General features: G+C 45.6%; 1 protein-coding gene across 11 annotated transcripts; it reads right to left on the bottom strand.

Annotated features, from left to right (window-relative positions):
* Window positions 1–304: 304 nt before the first annotated feature.
* ZNF605 (zinc finger protein 605) lies at window positions 305–25089 on the bottom strand. 11 transcript variants are annotated; one of them, XM_072722503.1, is made up of 7 exons: window positions 24887–24956; window positions 24240–24476; window positions 20655–20765; window positions 18389–18562; window positions 10750–10870; window positions 10227–10319; window positions 305–6178 (listed from the first exon to the last, which is right to left on the bottom strand). In XM_072722503.1, exons 4-7 carry the CDS (start codon window positions 18401–18403, stop codon window positions 4383–4385), a joined length of 2025 nt encoding a protein of 674 aa, XP_072578604.1. In that variant the 5' UTR covers window positions 18404–18562; window positions 20655–20765; window positions 24240–24476; window positions 24887–24956; the 3' UTR covers window positions 305–4382. The 11 variants fall into 11 exon arrangements, with proteins under 11 accessions (XP_072578604.1, XP_025843995.1, XP_072578602.1 ...); XM_025988210.2 differs by lacking the exons at window positions 24240–24476; window positions 24887–24956 and adding an exon at window positions 24984–25081; XM_072722501.1 differs by lacking the exon at window positions 24240–24476 and having other exon boundaries at window positions 24887–25022.

Genomic DNA, 25089 nt, shown 5'->3' with positions numbered 1-25089 from the left:
GTAGGTGTTGTAAAATACCTAAGTATAATGATTTAGGTATTAACGTTGGTGTTCCCTGGCTTATTTAATCCTAGCATTCTGGAAGTTTAACAGTCTCAATGACATGAAGTCAAGACTACCCGGATACAATGAGTAATGACTGTGCTCTAAATTGCAAAGACCCCACAAAGGAAATAAACAATGATCAGATCGCATCGCTAAATCCACAGATGGGGCATGCAATGCTGGAACTTCTTACTTGTCATGCTTGTGAGCTGCCTGCTTCTAAGCTGCAGACATCATGAGAGAAAGTTTTCTCTTCTCCTTTTTTTTTTTTTAAGATTTTATTTATTCATGAGAGTCACAGAAAGGAGGCAGAGAGACAGGGAGAGGAAGAAGCAGGCTCCTTGCAGGGAGCGCGACATAGGACTTGATCCCCAGACCCCAGCATCACGCCCTGAGCCGAACACAGATGCTTAACCACTGAACCACCCAGGGGTCCCAAGTTTTCTAAGAGGAGAGTGAGCATGGCCTTGCCTTCACTGTGTGACAAATACATGGGGCCCGAGGAGAGCTGTATTGGTAGAAACCATTTTGCTATCAGATATAGAGCAGCACACAGTCCTATTACAGAGAAACTGTTACAGGGAACTGTCACAGCACTAAATTCCAACTACCAAGCCTCGAGACATTGATTTCATTTGCAAGCTAATTCCTTAAAGACAGGACCAGTGTAATACACAAGTTTATTGGCACAGACTGCATTGTGAATGGTGTGTTTCAGGGTTATACAAAATGGAAGACCCGCATGAAAAGCTTCCTCAAAATGCATATTGAAATGGAAAAGCACCTGGAGAGAAAATGCAGCTGGGTAGCCTGATGGCAATTATTTCCCTTCAAAAGTGCTCTGGGTACCAAGGGAAAAGGACTGGGTGAGAGATCATAAATAAAGGTGAAATTCTTAAGAGGTGTTTGACAAATGACCACGTATGGGGCTGCTGTGTTGGGGATCATTGGTAGTCTACTTGACTAGACTATGGTGTTGGTGATGGGCAATGGTGTGGAGCTTTAGAGACTGGCAATTCTGACTATTGACATGAGAATCTTGTCCATGGGCTACAGATTATATAGATTATATAGAATAAAAAGCAGCACAATACAGAATGACGGTATGCACAGCACAATCATTCCTTTCTACCTCATGCAGTAACTGATTATCTTTTTCTTGTCCGTACATATTGAACATAATGCCAATGTGTTTTGTAAATTGCTTGGCTAATCCAGAGATAGCATGAGACTTCATAAATGTTTTAGTTTCTCTTATTGAAGAAGGGTTGGTAATAACTGCAAGACCATTAGATATGTAGCAGATGATAATCTGTGGAGCCATTCACATTTGCAGGAGAACAAAACAAAAAAACACAAAGAACTTTGTAATGTAATTTCTATTGAATTGTTTAAAAACGAAGAGAAAACATTGACACTCAGTATGGGAAATCTTGATAGATATCAGTCTATGCTCTATGAGGCACATGTACCAATAGTTGACACTCAAAATTTTGTTAAATGCTCATTTAACATGGCACAGAAAACAAATGGTACACTCAGAATATTAACTCAAGAACATTTAATAGAGGGACTATTTACATATGTGTTCAGAATTAAGGACACCAACCAGAGATGGTGAAGTATCTGAAGAGCAAGGAGAGGGAGGTGTTAACTGAGAAGTCTACAGCCCCAGAGGAGTGCTGCCCAGCAGGAGCTGTAGCCATACAGGCATACACTCGCCCAAAACCAAGGTCCGGTAAGGGGAGCTGGGAGGAATACATGTTCCAGCCTTTCCGCTCCCACCAGCTGACCTAGCCCCTCCCATGGTTGAGCCTAAGCAGAAAAACTAGTGGGGCAGCCCCTGAGAGTGCAGGGCAGGGAGAAGTAGGTCACAACCAGGACCTATCCAGGTCCAGCCTATGTGCAGTGTAGCTGCTAGAGAGTCACTCTGAGCCTGAGAAACAGGTTTCTAACTCACATCATGCAATCTATTTAACTGTGTTTGAAAATTCATACCTAAGTGTTGTTGTTGTTGTACACTTTACTCCCACAATACATTGTCACTACTTTGGCCTTAAGCAATCGATTACCTTTTTCAAAGATTTTAAAATGAGAAAAAAATCATTTATTGTTTATCCACGTATTCATCTTTTCCAGAACTCTTCATTTTGTCCTGTAGATCCACATTTCTATTGAGGATGATTTTCCTGCTGTGCTGAAACTTACTTTAAGGTTTCCTGAAGGAAGGCCTACAGCTAATAAATTCTCTTTGACTTTTTCTGAAAAAGTCTCCTTTTGCTTTCATTTTTGAAAGATGGGTAACAGACAAATGCCAGGTTGCAGGGGTCACTCTGTCTTCTTGCTCAAGTACTTTCTGGGCAGGAGTGTGCTGTCGTTCTCTGCTCTGTGACCATATCCTATCTTTCTCTAGGTGTCTTACAATAGTTCTTCATCAATCTGACTATGATGTCCATTAGCAGAACTTTCTTTACATATCTTGTTTGGGGTTCTTTGAACATCTGAAATATGTGGTGTCACACTTTTCATCCTATGTGTAAACATTTCAGCCATTATTTACTCAAATACTTTCTCATGCCTCTTTACCATCCTCTCCTACGACTCCACTTCAGATGTATGTTGGTTGTCCCACTGCAACTGACTCCCTCCTCTCTTTTCTTCCAGTCTTTTTTTTCTCTGTGTACAGCAATTGGACAGTTTTTGTTTGTACTTAAGTTCATCAACGTTTCTTCTTCTTTGTCTGATCTGTTATTAATTCCATCCAAAGTTGGCTTTTTTTGGTCATTTTTTTAATCCTCAGATACTACTGTTTTCATCCTGAGAAGTTGCACTTGGGCTTTTTTAAAAAAAGATTTTATTTATTTATTCATGAGAGACAGAGAGAGAGAGAGGCAGAGACACAGGCAGAGAGAGAAGCAGGCTCCATGCAGGGAGCCTGATGTGGGACTTGATCCCGGGACTCCAGGATCATGCCCTGGGCCAAAGGCAGGTGCTAAACTGCTGAGCCACCCAGGGATCCCCATACTTGGGCTTTTTAAAATACATCTTCCACTTCAGGTTTTATCACATTCACATTTTCCTGTGTATTTATAAAAGCTACTTGAACATCCTTATTTAATGCCAACTGTCTTGGTCTCTTTTATGTCTCTTCCTACTGAATCATTTTTTGTCCTGGTTACAAGTTGTATTCTTGTAGCTTCTTCGCATGCCAGCTAAGTTTTTGGATGCCACACACTGTGGGTCCAGAGTGGATTTTAATCTAGGGTTAATTACTTCACAAGGTCTACTCTGCTGAGAACCCTACCTGATGCCCCATGTGTTCAAAGCTGGTGGGAACTTTACTCGCAGCCCTGCTTTGATTTCTAGGAACTGTTCAGCCTACTGCTTTCCAGAACTACTTTTTCCTTTCACACATATGCAGATCAGCACTAAGCCAAGAGACTCAAGAGGACTCCTTGGATTTCTGCAGCCCTCTTTCTGGAAAGCTCCCTCCTCCCCAGTACTTTTCCCTGCAACTTCTAGCTACCATGGCCTCCCCAAATGCCAAGTCAGCAGTTCTCTTCAACAATACTGCAGCCTGGGAACTGCCACCAGGCACTAGGCTGGGCTGTCATGGGGCTCACCTCACTCTGTCTACCTTCTGCCAGGAATCACAAACTTCTGCCTGCCATAGATCTCAAAAGCTATCATTTCATTTATGTTTTACAGGTTCTAGCTGTTCAAGGCAGGGGAATTAATCTGTTCCTTGCCATACCACTGTAGCAGAAAGCAGAAGGCTTCACACTTTAAACACATCTATCACTTAAAAATAACTATTTTAATAAAAACTTAGATACAACAAACACAACGTTATAGAACTCTTTCAATAGGATCATGCTTATCCAAATCCTTCAAATTAGGACTGCTCTTCTATATTAAAATCTCTAATTCATACTATTCAGTATTTCCTTTGTGTATGCATTCTCTAGTGTACTGTGAGTTATCTTTTCTTCATGAAACCTTTCACTTGCTTTTTACAACGGCCCAGTTTCTCCTTGAGTGTAGTTCCTCTAACAATGAGCTGTCACTTCTGACTACAAGATTCTGTACCACAATATTGATAAGAATTCCATGTTAAGTCAGTAATGTGTAACCAGTTGTGTTTTCTAGGAGAAGGCTCTCTTACACTGTCTACTTCAAAAGATTCCCTCTTTTCTCAAGTGTTTTCTCAAGTGTTGGGTGAGACTTGCCTTCCCAGGGCACTGACAGGGTTCCTCCCGTGTATGTGTGTCCTCTGACATGTCAGAAGGCATGATGTCTGATAGGAGATTTTTCACATTCCAGCACTCACATGGTTCCTAGAGTATGTGAGTCCTCTGATGAATCACGAGTTGGGACTTCCTGCTGAAGGCTTTCCCACACTCACTGCACACATAGTATTTATCTCCTGTATGGATTCTCTGATGTCTCATAAGGTGTGACTTTCTGGTAAAAGACTTCCCACATTCACCACATTTATAGGGTCTCTCTCCTGTGTGAATTCTCTGATGTATAACAAGCTGTGCCTTTTCAAAGAAGGCTTTTGCACAATCACTACATCCATAGGTTTTCTCTCCTGTATGATTTCTCTGATGCTTAATGAGCTGCACTTTCTGAACAAAAGCTTTCCCACACTCACTGCATTTATAGGGTTTCTCCCCTGTATGAATTCTCTGATGCCTAAGAAGCTGTGGCTTCCAGGCAAATGCTTTCCTACATTCACCACATTCAAAGGGTTTCTCTCCGGTATGGGTTCTCTGGTGATGAATAAGGCTTGACTTCTCACTGAAGGTTTTCCCACATTCAGTGCACTCATAGGGTTTCTCCCCTGTGTGTGTCCTCTGGTGTGATATCAGGCTGGACTTCTGGGTGAAGGCTTTCCCACACTCACTGCAATCATATGGTTTCTCTCCAGTGTGAGTTCTCTGATGTGTTAGCAGCTGTGACTTCCCAAAGAAGGTTTTCCCGCATTCAACACACCCATAGGGTTTCTCCCCTAAATGAGTTTTTTGATGTCTGATCAGCTCTGACTTCTTAAAGAATGCTTCCTCACAATCATTGCACTGATAGTTCTTCTCTCCTGTGTGAGTAATTTGATGCTTGAGAAGTTGTGGTTTCCTGATGAAGGCTTCCCCACACTCGCCGCACTCATAGGGCTTCTCTCCTGTGTGGATCCTCTGATGCCTGATGAGCAGTGAGTTCCTGCTGAAGGCTTTTGTACACTCATTACATGCATATGGTTTCTTCCCTGTGTGAGTCCTCTGATGAGTAATCAGCTGTGACTTCCAGAAGAAGGCTTTCCCACAGTCACTACATTGATAGGGCTTCTCTCCGGTGTGTGTTCTCTGATGTGTAATGAGCTTTAATTTCTGGGAGAAGGCTTTCCCGCAGTCACTGCAGCCATAGGGCTTCTCTACTGTGTGAGTCCTCTGATGTCTTTTAAGTTGTGACTTCCTGCTGAAGGCTTTCCCACATTCGCTGCATCCATATGGCTTCTCTCCTGTGTGAGTCCTCTGGTGTAAAATAAGCAGTGACTTCCTACTGAAAGCTTTTTGACATTCACCACACCCATATGGTTTTTCTCCTGAATGAGTCCTTTGATGAATAGTGAGCAATGACTTCTGTGAGAAGGCTTTCCCACATTCACTGCATCCATAGGGCTTCTCTCCTGTGTGAGTTCGCTGATGTATAATGAGCTGTGACTTCTTATTAAAAACGTTGCCACACTCCATGCATAAATGGACTCCTGTATGTGTTATATGGTTTGCATTGGGCCACGACCCTGTACTGCTAGCTTTTCTACATTTACTGCAACCACAGTATGCCATTCCACCATGGGTTCTATCAGCTTTGATATAGAATAAATATTTCTTATTGAGCTCATCAAGCTTTTTTCTTCCATGGTTATTTTTTGGAATAAGAAACTCAAAAGGATGTTTCAAACTTTTTTCACCTGTGCCACATTTATGGGGTCTCATTCCTAAATGGACAAAGTTAATGCTTGAATGAAATATTTTCCTAAAAACATCATATTCATGGCCTCTCTCCATACTTCTAAGCTTGTCTTGATTATCCTGGTGCCACATTTTGAGATTGTTATCTAGCCAGACTTCTTCTAAAAAGGAAAAAAATGAATCATACTGTGTAAATCCCCCAACAATTATGCTCATTGAATAAAACTGACATAGAGCCTAGGATCCCAGTTTTAAAAACAAACAAAACAAAATCCTCCAAAATATAATATCTACTTACTGGACATTAAAAATTTTGACATACACTGTATGTTAACTAATTGGAATTTATATAAAAGCTTTAAAACCTTTCTAACAGAAATGAAAACATATAAAAGTTACAAATGTTTATAAACATAAACTTTAAATGAGAAAAGATGAAATACGCTCAAGAAGCAGTGATCATGAGCGTTTATGCTCAAATACTAGAATGATTGATTTACTTACTCAACAACAATCTGATTATCTGCTGTATATACAGAGGGAAGATGAGGGAAGAAAACAGGTAAGCACTCTCTGTGTCAAGAGTCCTCACAATACAGTGAATGCTAAGAGTAACAAGCACACAGAAGAGCAAGACTGGTGTATGCTGTGCTATTAAGGGAGGAACACTGAGTGCAGTGCATAGTAAATACAGGATATCAAGTTTTTATCCAAAAGTCAAGAAACATTAGGTTCCTGAACAATCATTATACATTTAAAGAACATTCTCATTTACAATTGTCACCTGAATCACTGACATCACTGACTTCTATTTCTTGGGGTTATCCAAGAGTTCTCCAGAGCTCAGCATCTACACTTTTATTTAGGTTTTTTGACACTTTAACTGAATCTATCATTTATATAATGAACCTATATGTAATCCTGTCAATGAAAATCATTCCAAACCACAAGAACTCTTTGGATAACATTAGGATAGACTTTCTGTTACCTGGTAAGTACAATTTGTGATTTCCACAACATGACCATTTATTAGATATTTTAAAGTGAAGTTTTGTTTATTTTATGATATTCTTTACTAGCTATTGTGAGGTAACATTCCCAGGAGGTACCCTGCAAGACAAAAGATTTTGAGAGACTTCAAATAGAAGTCAACTTCTTCTCTGCAGGATTGTGTGTGTGTGTGTGTGTGTGTGTGTGTGTGTGTGTGTGTAGGGGGCTGTAGGCAGAGACTTATCTAATTCTTGGACATATCGGAATTTCAGAAAAAGGTCCAGTTAGAGCTGCTGATTTAGAAAATAAAAGGATTTAATGTTTCCAGCATGAGTGGAGGTACTAAAACTATTGAGATGGAAATGACTGAGAAAAAGTTTGGAGATTAATAGCAAGTGTCATACATAGACATGTAAGTGTGAAATCCACCTAAAGAGTTTATAAAAAATGGTTTCATGAAAGCTGAGTAAAGAAATAAAATCCTTAAATTAGAATCAAAACAATAAATAAAATTAACATATATACAAGTCAATAAATAATATAAAATAATATTTAAGTAGTTCAACTGCATCAAAATAAGAAATAGGGACACCTGGGTGGCTCAGCGGTTGAGTGTCTGCCTTTGGCTCAGGGTGCTATCCCAGAGTCCTCGGATTGAGTCCCACATCAGACTTTCTGCATGGAGCCTGCTTCTCCCTCTGTCTATGTCTCTGCCTCTCTGTGTCTCTCATGAATAATTAAATAAAATCTTTAAAAAATATATTTAAGAAATAAAAACCTTTGGGGTGCCTGGGTAGCTCAGTTGGTTGAGCGTCCAACTCTTGATTTCAGCTCAGGTCATTGTCTCAGGGTCCTGGGATTGAGCCTTGTGTCAGGTTCTATGCTCAGCAGGGAGTCTGCTTGAGATTCTGCTTCTCTCTCTCTCTTTCCCTGTACACCCCATGCCCTCTCTCTCAAAGAAGAAGAGAAGAAGAAGGATGTATAATGAGCTCCTAGGAGCCAGGAGGGGCAGGGGGAGGAGGAGGAGAAAGAAGAAATCTTGACATTTTGGAAAAGAAGTATGTTGTTTCTTACTGGTATTATTCAGGGCCAGGCACAGGTGAACCCACTTGTCTCTGTCATACTCTGGTCCACACTGCCTGCTTTCACTGTAGTTTTCAAACTGATATTCCTACTCCCACTCTTGCTCCCTCCCAGTTCTAGTCTCCAGAGAGCCAGTGAGCTTTAGAAAATGTGATCAGGTTTTTTACTCCCTTGCTGAAAAAGAAAAAAAAAATGAAAAATGCATGCTTTTGTGATGGCTTGTGTGTTCTGGCATGCCCTGATCTTTTCCAATCTCTCTGACTTCCTCTCACACTTTTGCTCACTGCTGCTAGCCATACTGAATTCCTTCCCATCCCTTTGAGCCCAAAGGCCTTTCCTGCCTCAGGACCTTTGCAATAGCTGTTCCTTTTATTTGGCATGCTCTTCCTAGTTTTCGGCATGGCTCATTCAAGTGTAAAAATCATTTCGAGGGCATCCTAACAATATCCTGTTTATTTCCTTTATAGTACTTATCAAAGAGGTAATCATCTTACTTCTGCATCCCCCACAAGAGTGTAAACCCTGAGGGCAAGGAATAGGTTTGTACTTGTCACTGATGTACATCTATACATAGCACAGAGCAAGCCCTCAATACATGTGGGATAAACACTGTTCATTCACAACTGGACTTCTAAAGCAGTTCCCCTCTGCATCATTAATCTTGATAAATAACTTTGCATTTTAATATAAATAGTTTTTGTTCAAATACTGAATTATTGAATAAATATAGTTCTGCATTTTATTCTATGTTAAACTTCTCTGTTCCTATTTCATGACTCTTTCTCTATGCCACATAATAGTGGTTGTTCTACATTAATGAGTGAATACAAAACCTATCTGCACAGTTAGTATTTTCTAAGCTACACATACCCAGACCTAATCATCCATGGGAATGGAAACTGGACATCTATAATTTGAAGTATTTCCTAAGGTAAGCTGAGACACTTGCTTAGATAAAAACCTTTGCCCTAAAGTAATACTTGATAAGAAAGGTCCTGCCTTACCTGGCCCCACAACACTCACTTAATAAAACATTTAATAATTATACCCTATAAATTCTACAGGGGAGAGAGAATATGTTCCTTGCAGTCTTTCTATGTGGGGGGAAAAATCATTAAGACCTACTTGGTAAAAAAAAAAAAAAAAAAAAAGACCTACTTGGTTAAAAATTGGTGAAAAGTCCCAGATAATGTCTGACTAGGGCCGAAGTTCCCATAATGCAATCCTAAGTGGGCACTGGGAATCAACACTCCCTGGGTATGAGAAATGGCTCAAACTGAAGAGACACATAGTGTCCACGTGGGGAAAGGATCTGAGGATCAAAGGCTCAAGTGCAGAGAAAAATGTATGAAAGGCTTGGAGGAAGAAACTTGTTCGAATGGAGTTAGCCCTGACTTCTGGCAACAGAAATTAAAAACAAAAAACAAATGGATAAGACGTTGCCATACCATGAGGTCCTCCAACATCAATGTAGTTAAACTATCACACAGCACTTGGGGGTTTGAAAACCAGTAGTCTCTTTGAAGGGTTAGTGAGAAGCCTCGAGAAGGTGGACATCAATGCAGTGAAAAGCACCCAGGGAGTTGCCTGCAAAGGGCTTAGTCTGCCCAGAAGATGGGCGAGGCAAAGTGTCCTCACCAGGCTTACAATATTTGGGTTTTATTCTACCTGCATCTTCTACTCTCTATGGGTTTAAATCAGAAATCTGGCAAATTAGAGAAAAGAAAAAAAGAAGGACTCAGTCGGCGTCCCTGTAACAGGAGAAAGTTATGAATTCTTCAGGAGGAAGAAGGAAGCCCACCCCTGCTGGGTGGAAGCGCAGGAGAGGAGGAGGGAGCTGAGGCGGCTGGGAGGAGGATCCTTGTCCTAAATGCTGGCCACCAGCTCGTGCCGCTGTCTAGGGAAGGGGGAACGTGCCATCAGCAGCTCCGCACAAAGAGGACACATCCTGATGTGGAGACCAGGACAGAGCACATTAGAAACCAGGAGAACTCAGGTCACTAGGCCTGAGCCAACTCTAAAGACTTAGGAACTTCCAGCAGTTTTATGAATAACTTTTCAAAACATTATAAGCAACCCGTCATCAAAAACCCGAGATTCAATTTGCACGTACACATACACCTGATTCCTGCTCACCTGCAAAGCTCTGACTTAGAACTTCTTTCTCCACCATCCACGGCTCTTCTTGCTCCCGCTTGAAAACTGCATCAGGTCTGATAATGTGATAACCTGTTCAGTGGAAACACAGACAACTTGGACCCAATTCCTTGCAATGATGGACTCTTAAATATGAAGAATATCCACTGCAAAGGTTATAAAACAAAGCAAGTGAACCAAAAATCTTTCAATTGGGTATAGAAATTAAAGAATCTTTGACATCTGAAACTTAGGTCCAAAATTAGTAAACATTTTAGAGGCCCCAGTTATTGGATACACACTATTTATATAAGAATATTCTTGGGATCCCTGGGTGGCGCAGCGGTTTAGCGCCTGCCTTTGGCCCGGGGCGCGATCCTGGAGACCCGGGATCGAATCCCACGTCAGGCTCCCGGTGCATGGAGCCTGCTTCTTCCTCTTCCTATGTCTCTGCCTCTCTCTCTCTCTCACTGTGTGCCTATCATAAATAAATAAAAATTAAAAAAAAAAAGAATATTCTTACCCAAGAAAACTAGATTGCTGTAGTTCTCCAACATCACATCTCTGTACAAGTTCTTCTGAGTAGGATTGAGTAGCTGCCACTCCTCCAAAGTGAAGTCCACAGCCACATCCTCAAAGGAGATCTAGAAAAGCATAATCATTGTTATACCTGAGGTAGTCCTCATGGCAGGATATGGGCTTTCTCCTCCAGGGTGGGAGGCAGCCTCGCCCATCTCTGACTCCTGGTGTCTGTGTTTGTGTCGTACTCCCCTCCTGAATGTGTGCTGGACCTACTGACTCACTGACGCTGAAGACAACCGCAGTAGGATGGCATGTCTGAGGTTACTCCCCATCTTGGGAAGCTTGTCTTGCTCTCTCGGGGGAATCCAGCTGCCACGCAGTGAAGCAGTCCTGCGGCAAGGAACTGAGGCGCGCAACTCCCACATGACCAAGCCTGGAGGAGGACCATCTCCCTACTGCACCCTGAAAGCCCCACAGCCTGGCCCACCATCCTTGTCACAGGGCCATGTGAAATCCTGAACAGGAACCAGATGTAGGTGCAGCCGGCAAACTTCAACCCAGAGAAACTGTGGGGTAAATGTTTGTGTTTTTAGCCACTGAGGTTAGCGTAATTTGTTACACAGCAATTGATATTTAATATAATATCCTAATCTTACATTATACCTCAAGAGAAACAAATATGTTAAGATACTTATCATTTTGAATTCACTCATCTATCCATCTACCTATCCATTAAGAAATTAGACTACAGGGGATGCCTGGGTGGCGCAGTGGTTTGGCGCCTGCCTTTGGCCCAGGGCGCGATCCTGGAGACCCAGGATCGAATCCCACGTCGGGCTCCCAGTGCATGGAGCCTGCTTCTCCCTCTGCCTGTGTCTCTGCCTCTCTCTCTCTCTCTGTGACTATCATAAATAAATTAAAAAAAAAAAAGAAATTAGACTACATTGTGTTCAAGCACAGTGCTTCTCTCTCTCTCTCTTTTTAAAGATTTTATTTATTCATGAGAGACACAGAGGGTGGGGAGGGGCAGAGGCACAAGGAGGGAGAAGCAGGCTTCATGCAGGAAGCCCAATGTGGGACTCGATCCTGGGACTCCAGGATCATGCCATGAGCCAAAGGCAGATGCCCAACTGCTAAGCCACCCAGGCATCCCAAGCACAGTGCTTCTCAAGGACAGTGCCACTGGTATTTGGGAAGAATTCTTTTTTTTTTTTTTTTTTTAAGATTTATTCATTTATTTATAATAGACATAGAGAGAGAGAGGGAGAGACACAGGCAGAGGGAGAAGCAGGCTCCATGCCGGGAGCCTGACCCGGGACTCGATCCCGGGACTCCAAGATCGCGCCCTGGGCCAAAGGCAGGCGCTAAACCGCTGAGCCACCCAGGGATACCCTTTGGGAAGAATTCTTATCCGAGTCCCACCTACTGTCAGATCTTCCACATGCCTGGCACCCATCTGCCAAACAACAGTCCTATTTTTTGGTTTCTGTCTACATCCCTACAACACTCCTCCCTCTGGCTCTGCACCCACGTTGTGAGGACTAGCTAGCCCCTTCTGGATCTTCTGGAACACACGTATTGTGCAACTAAGGCTCCCCAAACTGTAAGAGATGCTAGAAATATGAATAGAATAAAAATCATGTTCTTAAAATGTTTCAGTCTTTTCAAGAAAAAAATAAAGTGTCACAGAGGCCATGACACAAGGATATAGAAGGCTTGGGACAAAAGGCAAACGAACAAGTGGGAAAAGAACAATGTTGCAGGATTCACATGACCGGGTTTTGAGACTTCCTATGAAGCCACAGGTACTAAGACAAGGTAGTGTTAGTCAAAGGATAGATACTAGATGAATGCAACAGAAAAGGCAGCTTAAAACTAGACCCCCATATGCTCAACTGATTTTTGACAAAAGGCAAAAGCAATTCCATGAAGAAAGGAGTTTTCGGAACAAATGGTGCTAGAACAACTGCATATCCACAAGCAAAAGAATAAACCTCAACAACACATTCCTCATACCTTATATAAAAATTAATTCACGGGATCCCTGGGTGGCGCAGCGGTTTGGCGCTTGTCTTTGGCCCAGGGCGCGATCCTGGAGACCCGGGATCGAATCCCACATCAGGCTCCCGGTGCATGGAGCCTGCTTCTCCCTCTGCCTATGTCTCTGCCTCTCTCTCTCTCTCTCTGTGACTATCATAAATAAATAAATAAATAAAAATAAAATAAAAAAAAAAAAAGATGTTTGAAAACTGTTTAAAAAAAAAAATTAATTCACAATGGATCATAGACCTAAATAGAAAACATAAAACTATAAAGCTCTGGGGAAAAAGAACCTGCATGATGCTGGGTTTGGCAGTGAGTTTTTATTTTTTAAAAGATCTTATTATTTATTAGAGAGAATGTGCACACTCATGCATAAGCAGGAGGGAGCAAGCAGAGGGAGAAGGAGAAACAGACTCCCCATAGAGCAAGGAGCTTGATGCAGGGCTTGATGCCAGGACCCTGTGATTGTCACCTGAGCTGAAGGCAGACACTTAACCAACTGAGCCACCCAGGTGTGCCAGCAGTTTTTTTTTTCTTTAAAGATTATTTATTTATTTATTTATTTATTTATTTATTTATTTATTCATGAGAGACACACAGAGAGAGAGGCAGAGACACAGGCAGAGGGAGAAGCAGGCCCCATGCAGGGAGCCTGAGTTGGGACTAGATCCCAGGTCTTCAGGATCAGGCCCTGAGCTGAAGGCAGCACTAAACTGCTGAGCCACCCTGGCTGCCCAGCAGTGAGTTTTTAGATACAACATCAAACATGGAGTCAACTTAAGAAAAAAAATCAATGAAACAGACATTTACAAAGTTATCTTTTTTTTTTTTTCTATGTGAAAGACACTGTTAAGAGAGAGAATATAGACAAGGCACAGATTATGAGAAAATATTTGAAAAGCACCCATCTGGGGCACCTGGTTGGTTCAGTTGTTGAGTGTCTGCCGTCAGCTCAGGGCATAATCCCGGGTCCTGGGATCAAGTTCTGCATTGGGCTCCCCAGGGGGAGCCTGCTTCTTCCTCTGCCTATGTTTCTGCCTCTCTCATGAATGAATGAATGAATGAATGAATGAATGAATAAATAAATAAATAAATAAATAAAATCTTAAAAATAAAAATAAAAAAAAGAAAGAAAGAAAATCACTCATCTGATAGAGCACCTGTATCCAGAATAAAGAAGTTTTGAAACTCAACAATCAGGGCAGCCCAGGTGGCTCAGCGGTTTACCGCCGCCTTCCGCCCAGGGCGTGATCCTGGAGACCCACGATCGAGTCCCCCGTCAGCTCCCTGAATGGAGCCTGCTTCTCCCTCTGCCTCTGCCTCTGCCTCTGTCTCTCTCTGTCTCTCATGAAGAAATAAATAAAATCTTAAAAAACAAAAGATCTTAACACACACTTCACCAAAAGATATACAGATAAAAAATAAACATGAAAAGATATTTAGCATTTTTTATCAATAGGGAAATATGAATTAAAAGTATAATGAGAGGGGGATCCCTGGGTGGCGCAGTGGTTTGGCGCCTGCCGTTGGCCCAGGGTGTGATCCTGGAGACCCGGGATCGAGTCCCGCGTCGGGCTCCCTGCATGGAGCCTGCTTCTCCCTCTGCCTGTGTCTCTCCCTCTCTCTGTCTCTCTCTGTGTGACTATCATAAATAAATAAAGAAAAAAAATTAAAAAAAAAAAGTATAATGAGAGGTTACCACATACCTATTAGATTGCTAACATTAATTTTAAAACCCACACAAACAGTGACAAATGCCAGCGAGGACGCGCAGCAGCAGCAGCACTCATGCACTGAAGGTGGGAACGCAGAAATGGCGCAGTGACCCTGGAAGGTGTTATGGAAGCTTCCCAGAAAGCTGAGCACTGATGACCGCACAGCCCAGCAATTCTAATTCCAGGTGCCTGCCCAAGTACACTGAAAACTTCTGCTCACCTCAAGATTTCTGTTCAAACTATATGCAGGTGAACACGAGTTACAAAGTAGAAGCAAGTAAGGTGCCCTTCAAAAGTGGAAGGCTAAGCAAAATGGCGTGTCCATGTAATGGGATACTATTTGGTGACACTGCTCAGTGACAGTAAAGACTGTTTCAGACATGGACGACCTCGACGATAGGAGTGAAAAGTGCCAGAATCAGAAGGTTACATGCTCTAACATTCTGGGAAAGGCTGAGTCTGTCACTTCCCATTGACCGAGGACACGTCAGTTGGGGTCACGCGTTGGAGATGCAGGAGGACCAGACTCAGGGAATGTCTCTGGAGAACTGGAACTGTTCCAAGTCCTGACTGTGATGTTGATAACATAAATTTACACACACCCTAAAACTCAGGAGGAGTCAGGTTCCTGGTTAAAAACTAGGATTTTTGGGGACCCTTGAGTGGCTCAGTGGTTGATTGCCTGCCTTTGGCTCAGGGCATGATCCCAGGTCTGGGGATCAAGTCCTGCATCAGGCTCCCTGTGAGGAACCTGCTTCTCCCTCTGCCTGTGTCTCTGCCTCTCTCTGTGTGTCTCTCTCATCAATCAATAAATAAAATCTTAAAAACACAAAAAAATAAAAACAAAACAAACCAAAAAAAAAAAAACCCCTAGGATTTTTCAGTCCCAACCTCAGGCAAACCAAAGCCTTTACCTGACGGGCTGCCCAGGGGAAGCTGCCCTCCCCACACCAGACGTGGCACCACAGGCTCCAAAGCACTATTATTCTGGTCCTCCTCACTGAATGTGTTACTGGTACTGACTTCATGCCTGTGTAGACTCTTGCCAGCCTTTGGCCCCAGGCCCAGATGGCAGCAGCCACAGCTAGGGCCATGACAGAGGGTATGTGGAAGACTGACCTGCCTTCCTTGTGGGCCCTAGCTCAGACCCCAGGTGAGCTTCAGCCTGGCATATAAAACAAGCCCTCCTACAGGAATGACCCTTTTGGGTGGAAGTAAGTTCTGCTCTTCATAAGCTTGTGGCTACCCATGTCGATGCTCACCAAAAAGGCCCCTATACTGGCCAACAACCTTGCTCCAATCAACTAAACGTGGAGACTGAATCTGATCCCACCACACAGCACATGAGGCTGGCCTGTGGCACAGACTCAGATGCCAGCTGGGCATGTGTGCACATGCTGCCCGTGCCATCAGGAGATGCTGAAACAGCACAAAACACACATGTAGGTTTCCACACGCCGCTCAAGCTAGCAACACTGCCCGGAGACAAGTTCTCGGGGCAATGGGTCAGGATGTTCTGGACAGGTAGATCTCATTGGGCCTTCTGTCCCTTATATGGCTTTTTTACTAGATATGACTGCAGTGGACACTCTCTTGAAGTCTGGTCAACCATCCCCATGGGTTCCGCTGACTTGGGCCACACTATACAGGCCTTCCATAACCACATTTGTTCCTTTCTGGGGGTCTCCTCAATTCATTGCATCTGAGAATAGCCCAAGATTAGCCATGAGACTGTTTTAGTGGACAGTTAAAGACAAGATTTATGTGGCTGACTAAAGGGGTCAACATAATCCCAGCCCCAATTACACAGCTCAAGAGAACAACCTGGGACCCCCATGCAGCATTTCCCCAAAAGGATGCTTGTCTTTGCTGCCTTCACATACACACCCATCTTTTCCAGTTGCTGATGGCTCAGGCTCCGTGGCAGGCACTGCACAAGGCTTCCATCCCCTATCACCTCTTCCTGAAGGTTTAATGAACACGAGACTATGCAAAGTCATTTAAAATCATTTGAGAATTCTGGACATGGAGGTATCTGTATTTAGCTAGGTAATCCCCTCCCCCCTTTTTAAGATTTTATTTATTTTAATTGGGAGAGAGAGAGAGCAAGATAGAGAGCACAAGCAGGGGCAGCAGCAGAAGGGAGGGAGAAGCAGACTCCTCACTGAGTAGGAAGCCCGATGTGGGGCTTGATCCCAGGACTCCGAGATCATGGCCTTCACCAATGGAGCCACCCAGGTGCCCTGCTAGCCAATTTTTAAACATGATGCATCTTTCTGGTTAAGTTACATAATATTTGCCCTTCATGCATACAATCAATCTTTCCAGACAATGGGTGTGGATGAAAACAGGAGATGAACTTTTAAAAAGTTTTGATTACTAAATGGGACACACTGATACTAGCAACAGAAGAATAAAACCAGAATAACCCTAGCACCCAGGGAAGTGTGGCATTGAATGATATGAATGATCTTTGTTTTTTGGACCTGCTCCTGAAAGCTTTCCCATCCTACTGGAAAAAAAAAAAAAGAAAGAAAGAAACAACTTCCAGCACTGCCTTTCCAAGCTCATGCAAACGCTTGGAGCATAGACTCTGTGCTGAGCCAAAAAAGACACCTTCTTCATGGGCCAATGGGAGACAGCGGAGGATAGACTCTGGTTCTGCACTCTCTGGGCCAAGCATCCCAGATGTTGCCCACGTCTAATGAAGTGTGGACCACGAACCCGAGGTCGTGGACACAGTGATTTGGAAGGACATGCCCCAAGCAGTCCCCCGAAAACAACATTATCCAGACTGGACTAAAGACCCAGCGCAGAAGGGCACACAATGGAAAGCCACCCTGGAGGCTATGCTAACCCTGTGGGGGCACCCTCTGTAAGCGCTTTGTTGCCAGGAGACCCACCTGTGTCCTCTAGGACTGCACTGCTGACTTGTACCCCAGCCATCGGGACACTCTCCATTTCTTGAGTCAAAAAAGCAGAAAGAGGGGCACCTGGGTGGCTCAGTGGTTGAGCGTCTGCCTTCGGCTCAGGTCATGATCCCAGTGTCCTGAGATCGAGTCCCACATCAGGCTCCCTGCATGAAGCCTGCTTCTCCCTCTGCCTGTGTCTCTGCCTCTCTGTGTGTCTCTCATGAATAAATAAATAAAATATTAAAAAAAAAAAAACAAAAGAAACAAACAAAAAGCAGAAAGGGCTAAAGGTCTAGAATACCACCATGCCCAGCTTTTGCCAATAGAAGCAGAAACATTTCTTCCTAAAATGTACCAAAATTCCAACTGACAGAATATTTATGGGGCCATTTGAAGGTTTTGTAATGAAGGTTCTGCCAGATGACTTTGGTTTGTTTCCTACAGCTAGAATATAAGTAAGATGGGTGGTGCAGGCCCACAGGTTTGGTCCTGTAACAACCTGTGTTCTGAGTTTTACTTTAGATTCACATTGAGGAACACTGTTAAGAAACAGCACTGGGAAATAAGTTCATTTATTACAGGGTTTACTTAGGACTTTGTCCACTCTGTCACCCACAGAAACAGTCATGAAAGTACCGTCTGTGTAAGTAACCATTAGGAAGGGGTTGTTGGCACTGAGTAGCTAGTCTGCTTTTGTCAGAGGAAGCAAGCACTTCACTGCTTCCCTTCCTGCCTCCACTGTGGGAAACTTGGGGACGGCCTGCAGCTCACCTCTGGCAATGAAGTACCTTGTCTCCTAAATATCCATGCTTTGACTTTAAGATTTCTGTATGATTCCATAATCCACTTTGCTCTCTGACACCTTCTTTCCAAGTTGATATTTTCTGATTACGATTTAAATGTATTTAGAGCTTCCCATGAGCTTTGTCACATCTATGGGAAAAAAACTATCGGAGAACAAATAACTCACCTGTGACTTGATCATTTTCTGCTGCTTGGAAAATCTGCTCGTTCTGTGACTTCTCTCCGTCCTGACGCTCTGCAGAGGCCTCTGGTCAAATGTCTGTAAACTGACAAGGCACCCCTAGTCCTGAGGCCTCTTCTTCCTTCTCACACATGAGTTATCATGTCCCTCAATCACGGCCTGGAGACGCAGTGGGAATTTTCTTTTAGATGACGTAATTACTGTGGGAATCTAATCTTGGTTCTCTCTCACTGGGAAATCAAACAACTTGAACCAGGCTAGGGGTAAGCAGCAGGATGCAAGATGAGTTACCGGCAAGTCTGCCTCTGGCCACGTCTGCACCACACACTGCAGCCCTGGCCCCCAACATAAATGCCATATTCAGGCCACTTGCTTTACGGCTTCAGCCAAACACCCTCAGAGGAGTATCATCAAACCAGATGCACTGCAGACATCAACAAAGTCCAGAAATAGCACCCTGGCCCACTCATTCTGCAGCCCTACTTCTGGGGGGCAATTACATGAAATTCTTGGGGCAGGTGCTATAGAGTAAAATGCAACTCATCTCTAGGCAGGATGGTCAACAGAAGACGCCTCTTAGATCAAGATGATGAAGTCGCCTGGGTGCTAGCTCTCTACTCCGAAATTAGCCCAGGAGCAAAAGGAAAGCCTCGACCAGAGGAGCCAACAGAAATAGTAAAAAGAAGAGAGGCCGCGGAGGAGACCGAGGCTTGTGTGTGGGTAGTGTCCTTGCCCTGAGAAACCAGCAGGAACCAACCGCCAGGCTACACTTCCAAGGCATAATGGAGGCAGATCAAAATCCCCGAAGAGCTGCCCTTCCTCATCTGCCACACTCCTCCGTGCCCCAAGGACAATGCTCCAAAATCTGCTTCTTCATGAGGGTCTACGTCACTGCCTAGAGATGCCCGATGGGGCGGTGGGACGCAGGGGTGTCTGCGGCGCTGGCCCCGGTGCTCTTCCAGCCCTGCCCAAGGGCAGGTCACCGGAGCTCGTGGGACAGCAGCTAACGCCTCTGGGGGACATGAGCTCAGAGGCCAGCAAGGGTGACCGTGACATAAAAACTAGATAGCAAATGAGTTCTCCCTCATGAAGAAAAGGGAAAGAGAGTCCCTTCCTTGAGTCCTACTCAAAGAGCATTTTAGAAACCCGTAATTGGGATCCCTGGTGGCGCAGCGGTTTAGCGCCTGCCTTGGGCCCAGGGAGCGATCCTGGAGACCCGGGATCGAATCCCACGTCGGGCTCCCGGTGTGTGGAGCCTGCTTCTCCCTCTGCCTGTGTCTCTGCCTCTCTCTCTCACTGTGTGCCTATCATAAATTTAAAAAGAAAAAAGAAAACCCGTAATTGTATATTCTTTCTCTGCCCCTTTAAATGTGTGTAAATCCTTTCTAAAGGTAAATAAGCTGGTCCAGTTCCAGTTCCAAATTGTCCTTCCCCAGGACCTGGGAGCTCTCTCCTTGAAGTTGTCCAGGAAGTCAGGCTCCCATTTCCCATGTCAGGAAGTCAGAACCCTCCCTGAGTATGGACTGGCACCTGGCTTCCAGGTGTAAAACTACTTTAAAACTACTTCCTATCACAAAGACACAAGGAGTCTACTTTTCCTCTCGACAAGGGCCTCCCTAAGTACCAGGACACGCAGTGTGCACTATGTGTGACAACCTATCATTTATCCTGAGAATATGTGTGTAATGGGGTACACCTGCCTAGCTATACAGAGAAGACTGAGCTTTCTTTCCATCTCTGTAATCTCCTCAGCAGGTTGCCTGCAAAGCTCACTGTATTCTCATTTAAAGTTTAATTTTTATTCAACAATAAAACTTTTTCTTTTTCTTCTGCTTTTGTTAAAGAGATTTTTGGGTTGGTGGGTTTGGATTTTAATTATTTCCTCAACAGGCCAAATAACCGCATAACTGAGTAAAACTGCTATTTTAAAAAGGTTTTAAGAGGGATGCCTGGGTGGCTCAGTGGTTGAGCATCTGCCTTTGGCTCAGAGCGTGATCCTGGAGTTCCAGGATCGAGTCCCGCATCAGTTTCCCCTCCAGGAGCCTGCTTCTCCCTCTGTGTCTCTGCCTCTCTCTGTGTCTCTCATGAATACATAAATAAAATCTTAAAAAAAATAAAGTAAAAAGTTTTTAGGAAATTGCAAACTACGTAACCGGTATGTTGGGCAGAGTTATTGGAAAAAACAAAAGCAAGATTTCAGGTAAGTATAATAAACAAAAAATACTCCATCTTGATGTGTACACACACTTACACTTTGAATTCCTTCCTTCATGCACCAAGTCATGAACCAGTTATGAGATGAAAGCCAAGGACTCGACAGGCGTGAAATTGCAGAGATGTGATTTCCCTCCTGGGAACATACCTGAAAGGAAATGTCCAAAAATCACCGTCCCCAGTATACCACAGGACGAGAGGGACAAACTCCAGCTTTTGTAGCAACCCTGCCGGGGGAGACTTGCCGGCGCTGGCAGGGGGCCCCCGCAGGCCAGGAGCTGCAGCTGAGCTCAGCGGTGCGCCCCGCTGGTCTCCGCAGGCTAATGGGCTGCTCAGGAAGGCCAAACGTGGTGGACAGGTCTGTGGGTTCCTTTCCAGAAAATAAACTGAACAAAGGGAGGATAGAGTTCCTGCAGAAGCTGCAGAGCAAGAGCTCTTTGTCTCGCTGAAGCATAGGGAGGCTGTCCCCAATGTCCCAGTGGACAGAGAAGTCAGCCTGGATGTTAGCCCACTGCCGGCTTGACCCCAGGGCAGCTAACCAGAGCAGAGCCACGGCGCCAGCCCCTGCCAGGCATTTACCACCTACTCCAGCTTGGCCAAGGGCTGTGCTCAGCACCACAGGTCCAGGGCCCCCCCACAGCTCAGGCAGCGGCGCCGGGCCCTGTGCACACAGAGCAGAGTCAGAAGAGAAACACTGAGCACCACTTGGCTCTGACTGACCCTGTGGGTCAACTTGTGGCGGCATCACCTGACAGCCTTAAATGTCTCCTTCTCTGTCACTGAGAGGACGGAGGTCCCCATGTTAACATTGGGGGCTCTTGTGGAACAGTCAGGAACCACGGTCTAGAAAGACAGGATGGATTGTGAATTTTGACCCAAGCAGTGGGAGGAGCAGAGCAAGGGCATCTAGCCAGGAGGAATGGCTGGCAGCACAAAAAGAGAAGGATAACACAAGCGTCACCCACTTGTAGGGTGTTGACACAGTCAGACCCCCAGAATGAAACTGAACTCCATTTAGTCCAGTGTGAAGAGTGTACATGGCTCCAGGGCAAATCTCAGGAAAAAACGTTCTGGAAGAGCAGAGAGCTATCTCCACAGGTAGATGCCCAGGGTGCTCCTCCAGGCTCCTGGACACTGGTAGGGGGTCCAGGAAGCCCTGAGAAAATGAGTGTGAGAAGTTATTGCTACCCAAACCTGGGCTTCCTGGGATCAAGGCCCACCTGCCCTGGAAGCTATTTAGTTCGGATCCCTTTTGGGTTGATGCACAGATCTTCTCTGTCGCCTCTGGAAAAGGGAATGTGCCAACTATACTAACATCCAAAACTGTCACTCTGGCTTCCTCCTCCAGGATCCTGACATTCTCCTGCACTCTGCTCTCAGGCACATCAAATCTCTCTCATATTGTGAGGACACACACACCCTTACAAATACACATGTTCGGGATCCCTGGGTGGCGCAGCGGTTTAGCGCCTGCCTTTGGCCCAGGGCGCGATCCTGGAGACCCGGGATCGAATCCCACGTCGGGCTCCCGGTGCGTGGAGCCTGCTTCTCCCTCTGCCTGTGTCTCTGCCTCTCTCTCTCTCTCTCTGTGACTATCATAAATAAATAAAAAATTTAAAAAAATACACATGTTCACACATGTTCATTCATTCACATGTACACATATGCACTCACACACTCAGATGCACACATACTCATGCTCACACACACGTACTCAAGTTCTCACATTCAATATATGCACAGGCTCACAAGTACACACATGGTCACACACATATACATACACATACATTCACATGTATTCATGCACTCGCATTCACATATACACATGCTCACACGTACACACAGTCACACACACATAAACGTTCACACACTCCCATGTACACATTCATGCATTCCCATGTACACATGCTCACACTCACATGTTCAACACTCCCATGTACACACGTTCACATGCACATATATGTTCACACCCACACACTCAAATGTAGAGCTCACACTCACATGTGCTCTCTCATATATACACGTGCTCACATGTGCTCACTCACATATACACACCTTCACACACGTGCTTACACTCACATGTACACACATGCTCACATCTCATCTACTGACCAGGAAAGCATCAATTTGCTGACCACCTCTTACTAGCAGGCTGTTCTAACACATGGGAGAGACCACTGAACAAGACAGACAGGGTCCCTGCTCTCTAAGAAAGACATTCTAAGATAGGAAACAAGCAAGCAAATAAAAGAATTTCAGACTGTGACAGTGCTTGGAAAAAAATTTTAAATACGACAGTGGGATGGATGGATAGAGGATACTCTCTCACACAGTTGGAAAAGGCCTCCTGGAAATCAAGGACTTTTAGCTGAGCCCAGAAGAGAGGTAGGAACCCACTAGGGAAGGCTGTGGGAGGATCAAGCCCACAAAGGAGCACCACACTCAGAGGGCTGGAGCTAGACAGGGATGGAGAAGGGCAAGGAGGCTGAGCCAGCATGGGGTAGGACCTACGGCCACCAGGGTCACAGAGAACACTGAAATAAGGAGCTGTCACAAACCAACAATGTAATGTGCTAAGTGAGAAGGACCAAGAACAAAAAAGAATATAGTCATTCAGCAGAAGTCACTACATCAGAGTCTTGCCTGAGTCAATGCGTGAGCACCCAAACCCACCAACACAATTCATGTCCCATCACCAAAGATGGTCTCAGTCCCACACAGCCCCCCCACCAGATCTGGAATAGACTGAACCCCCCCTGCCACCTCAGCCGTGGCCGGAACTTCAGCTCTCAGAGGCTCCCGTGTACCCACACTGACTGCCTGAGACTTCTCCAGGCCCTCGCTCACTGAACACAACGGAGCCGTCATGAGTCTCCAGTCTACACAGCCACTGAGCATCACAAGCCCCACTATCACTTACCCCACTTGCCCATCATCCCACCAGGACCCCAGCTTCCGGTTTTACGGGCTGTGCCTCCAGGACCTCTCACACATACATATCCCCAGTGACTCCTTCGGCAAAGCCCCCTGTCATCAACCCCTGAGTGACAAAACCAACACACAGGAGTATACAAGTCAGGAAAATCCAAGTCTCTCCACAGCCCCGCCCCCAGTCAGATATCGCAGGAGTCTTTACTCCTGATCATTCCAGGCTCTTCCTTGCTCAGCCCCATGCACCAACCCTAACCCTAACCCTAGAGGCCCCCTGACTGCTTATGACAGCACAGTCCCTCATCACAGGCTTCTCACCACTGAGGCCAAAAAACCCATCACTGGTTCCCCCACACTCCCACCCAATAATCTCGACAGAGTCTATTCTATTCGTTGACCAGTCGTGGAGTCAGTGAGATCCTCAACACTGAGTCCCCATGAACCACCCCAGGACTCCAGTCCTTCCTCCTCCAGTTATGCATCCACTCAACAGAGCCCCCTCAGGCTTGCTAGCCCCCGTCACTAACCCTAAGGCACAGCCAATCCCTCATTATCCAGGAGCCCCAACCATTCCCCTCCCTGATACCTCACTTTCTAATACAGCCCATGCTTGCCCACCACGACTAACACCCCTGCAGGTGCTCCTAACCATTACCGGAGAGGGCCACCACCTCTGCATAAACCCACATACCCTGGTACCTCCAACTAATACTCCCACCGCCTGCTGCTTCTCAGCCCCCAGTGGGCCACCCGTCCACTTGCATCCAGATGCCTTGTGCACGCCACACATTTGGTCCTGACTGATCAGCGGGAACTTCGGTCCAGCGCACCGCTGGAGGCAAAGGATGGGAGTTTGGAGGACTGGCATCTGGCCATGCTTCAGAGTCATCCAGGCAAGGGGGTTCTCTGCAGCGAACTCTCCTGCACCCTACAAGGGCGGGACACGTCTCAACCCTCCTGCGTCCCAGGAGCCCGGGGTTCAGCTGAGATCCAACAGGCCTCCCAGTCAATAAAGTCCTCGGCCCATCCCTTCCGAGCCCTCGGAACGCCCCCAAACGGGCTCCCACAAAGCACCCCAAGGCACCCTCAGCGCATCCCACAGCCAGGGGGCGCGTCCAGGGGATCCTGCACCCCCGACCCCACTCAGCTCCCTCGGTCGGCTTCACCAACACTGGTGCCGTCCAAGCCCCAGGTCCCTGATTCATCAGACTCGCCAGCATCTCGGCCCTCCGGGGGCCCTAGCGACACGGCCACACCAGGCGGCCCCCGCCGCCGCCCCCTGCTTCGCGCCCCCCGTCGCTCCCACGCCCGATCCTTCACTCCGGATCATCCTCGCACCGGGCTCCGGAGCCAGTTCGCTCGTGCGCCGAGGACACCGCGGGGCCCGCACCGACACCCAGGCCGCCCCGGCCGCCCCGCCCCCCGCCGCACACACCCTCCGGCTCAGGCCCACCGCGCCGGGGCTCACGCGGCCGACCGCGGAAGTGCGCGTGCAGAACTACATCCCCCAGAGTGCCGCTCGCCCGGAACTACATCTCCCA

Source organism: Vulpes vulpes, chromosome 10 (genome assembly GCF_048418805.1).
Source record: "Vulpes vulpes isolate BD-2025 chromosome 10, VulVul3, whole genome shotgun sequence".
NCBI lineage: Eukaryota > Metazoa > Chordata > Mammalia > Carnivora > Canidae > Vulpes > Vulpes vulpes.
This window is presented reverse-complemented; position numbering and strand designations above follow the sequence as displayed.

Bases quoted from the DNA above. Each gene is read 5' to 3' on its own strand.
- ZNF605 (XM_072722498.1), bottom strand. From the start codon at position 24,437: ATGACTCTGAAGCATGGCCAGATGCCAGTCCTCCAAACTCCCATCCTT. The intron at 10,871-20,654 runs GTAAGTGTGTGT...ATGCTTTTCTAG, and splicing joins TGAAGGAAGGAATTCAAAGT to ATCTCCTTTGAGGATGTGGC. The intron at 6,179-10,226 runs GTGAGCAGGAAT...TTTCCTTTTTAG, and splicing joins TCTAAGTCAGAGCTTTGCAG to AAGAAGTCTGGCTAGATAAC.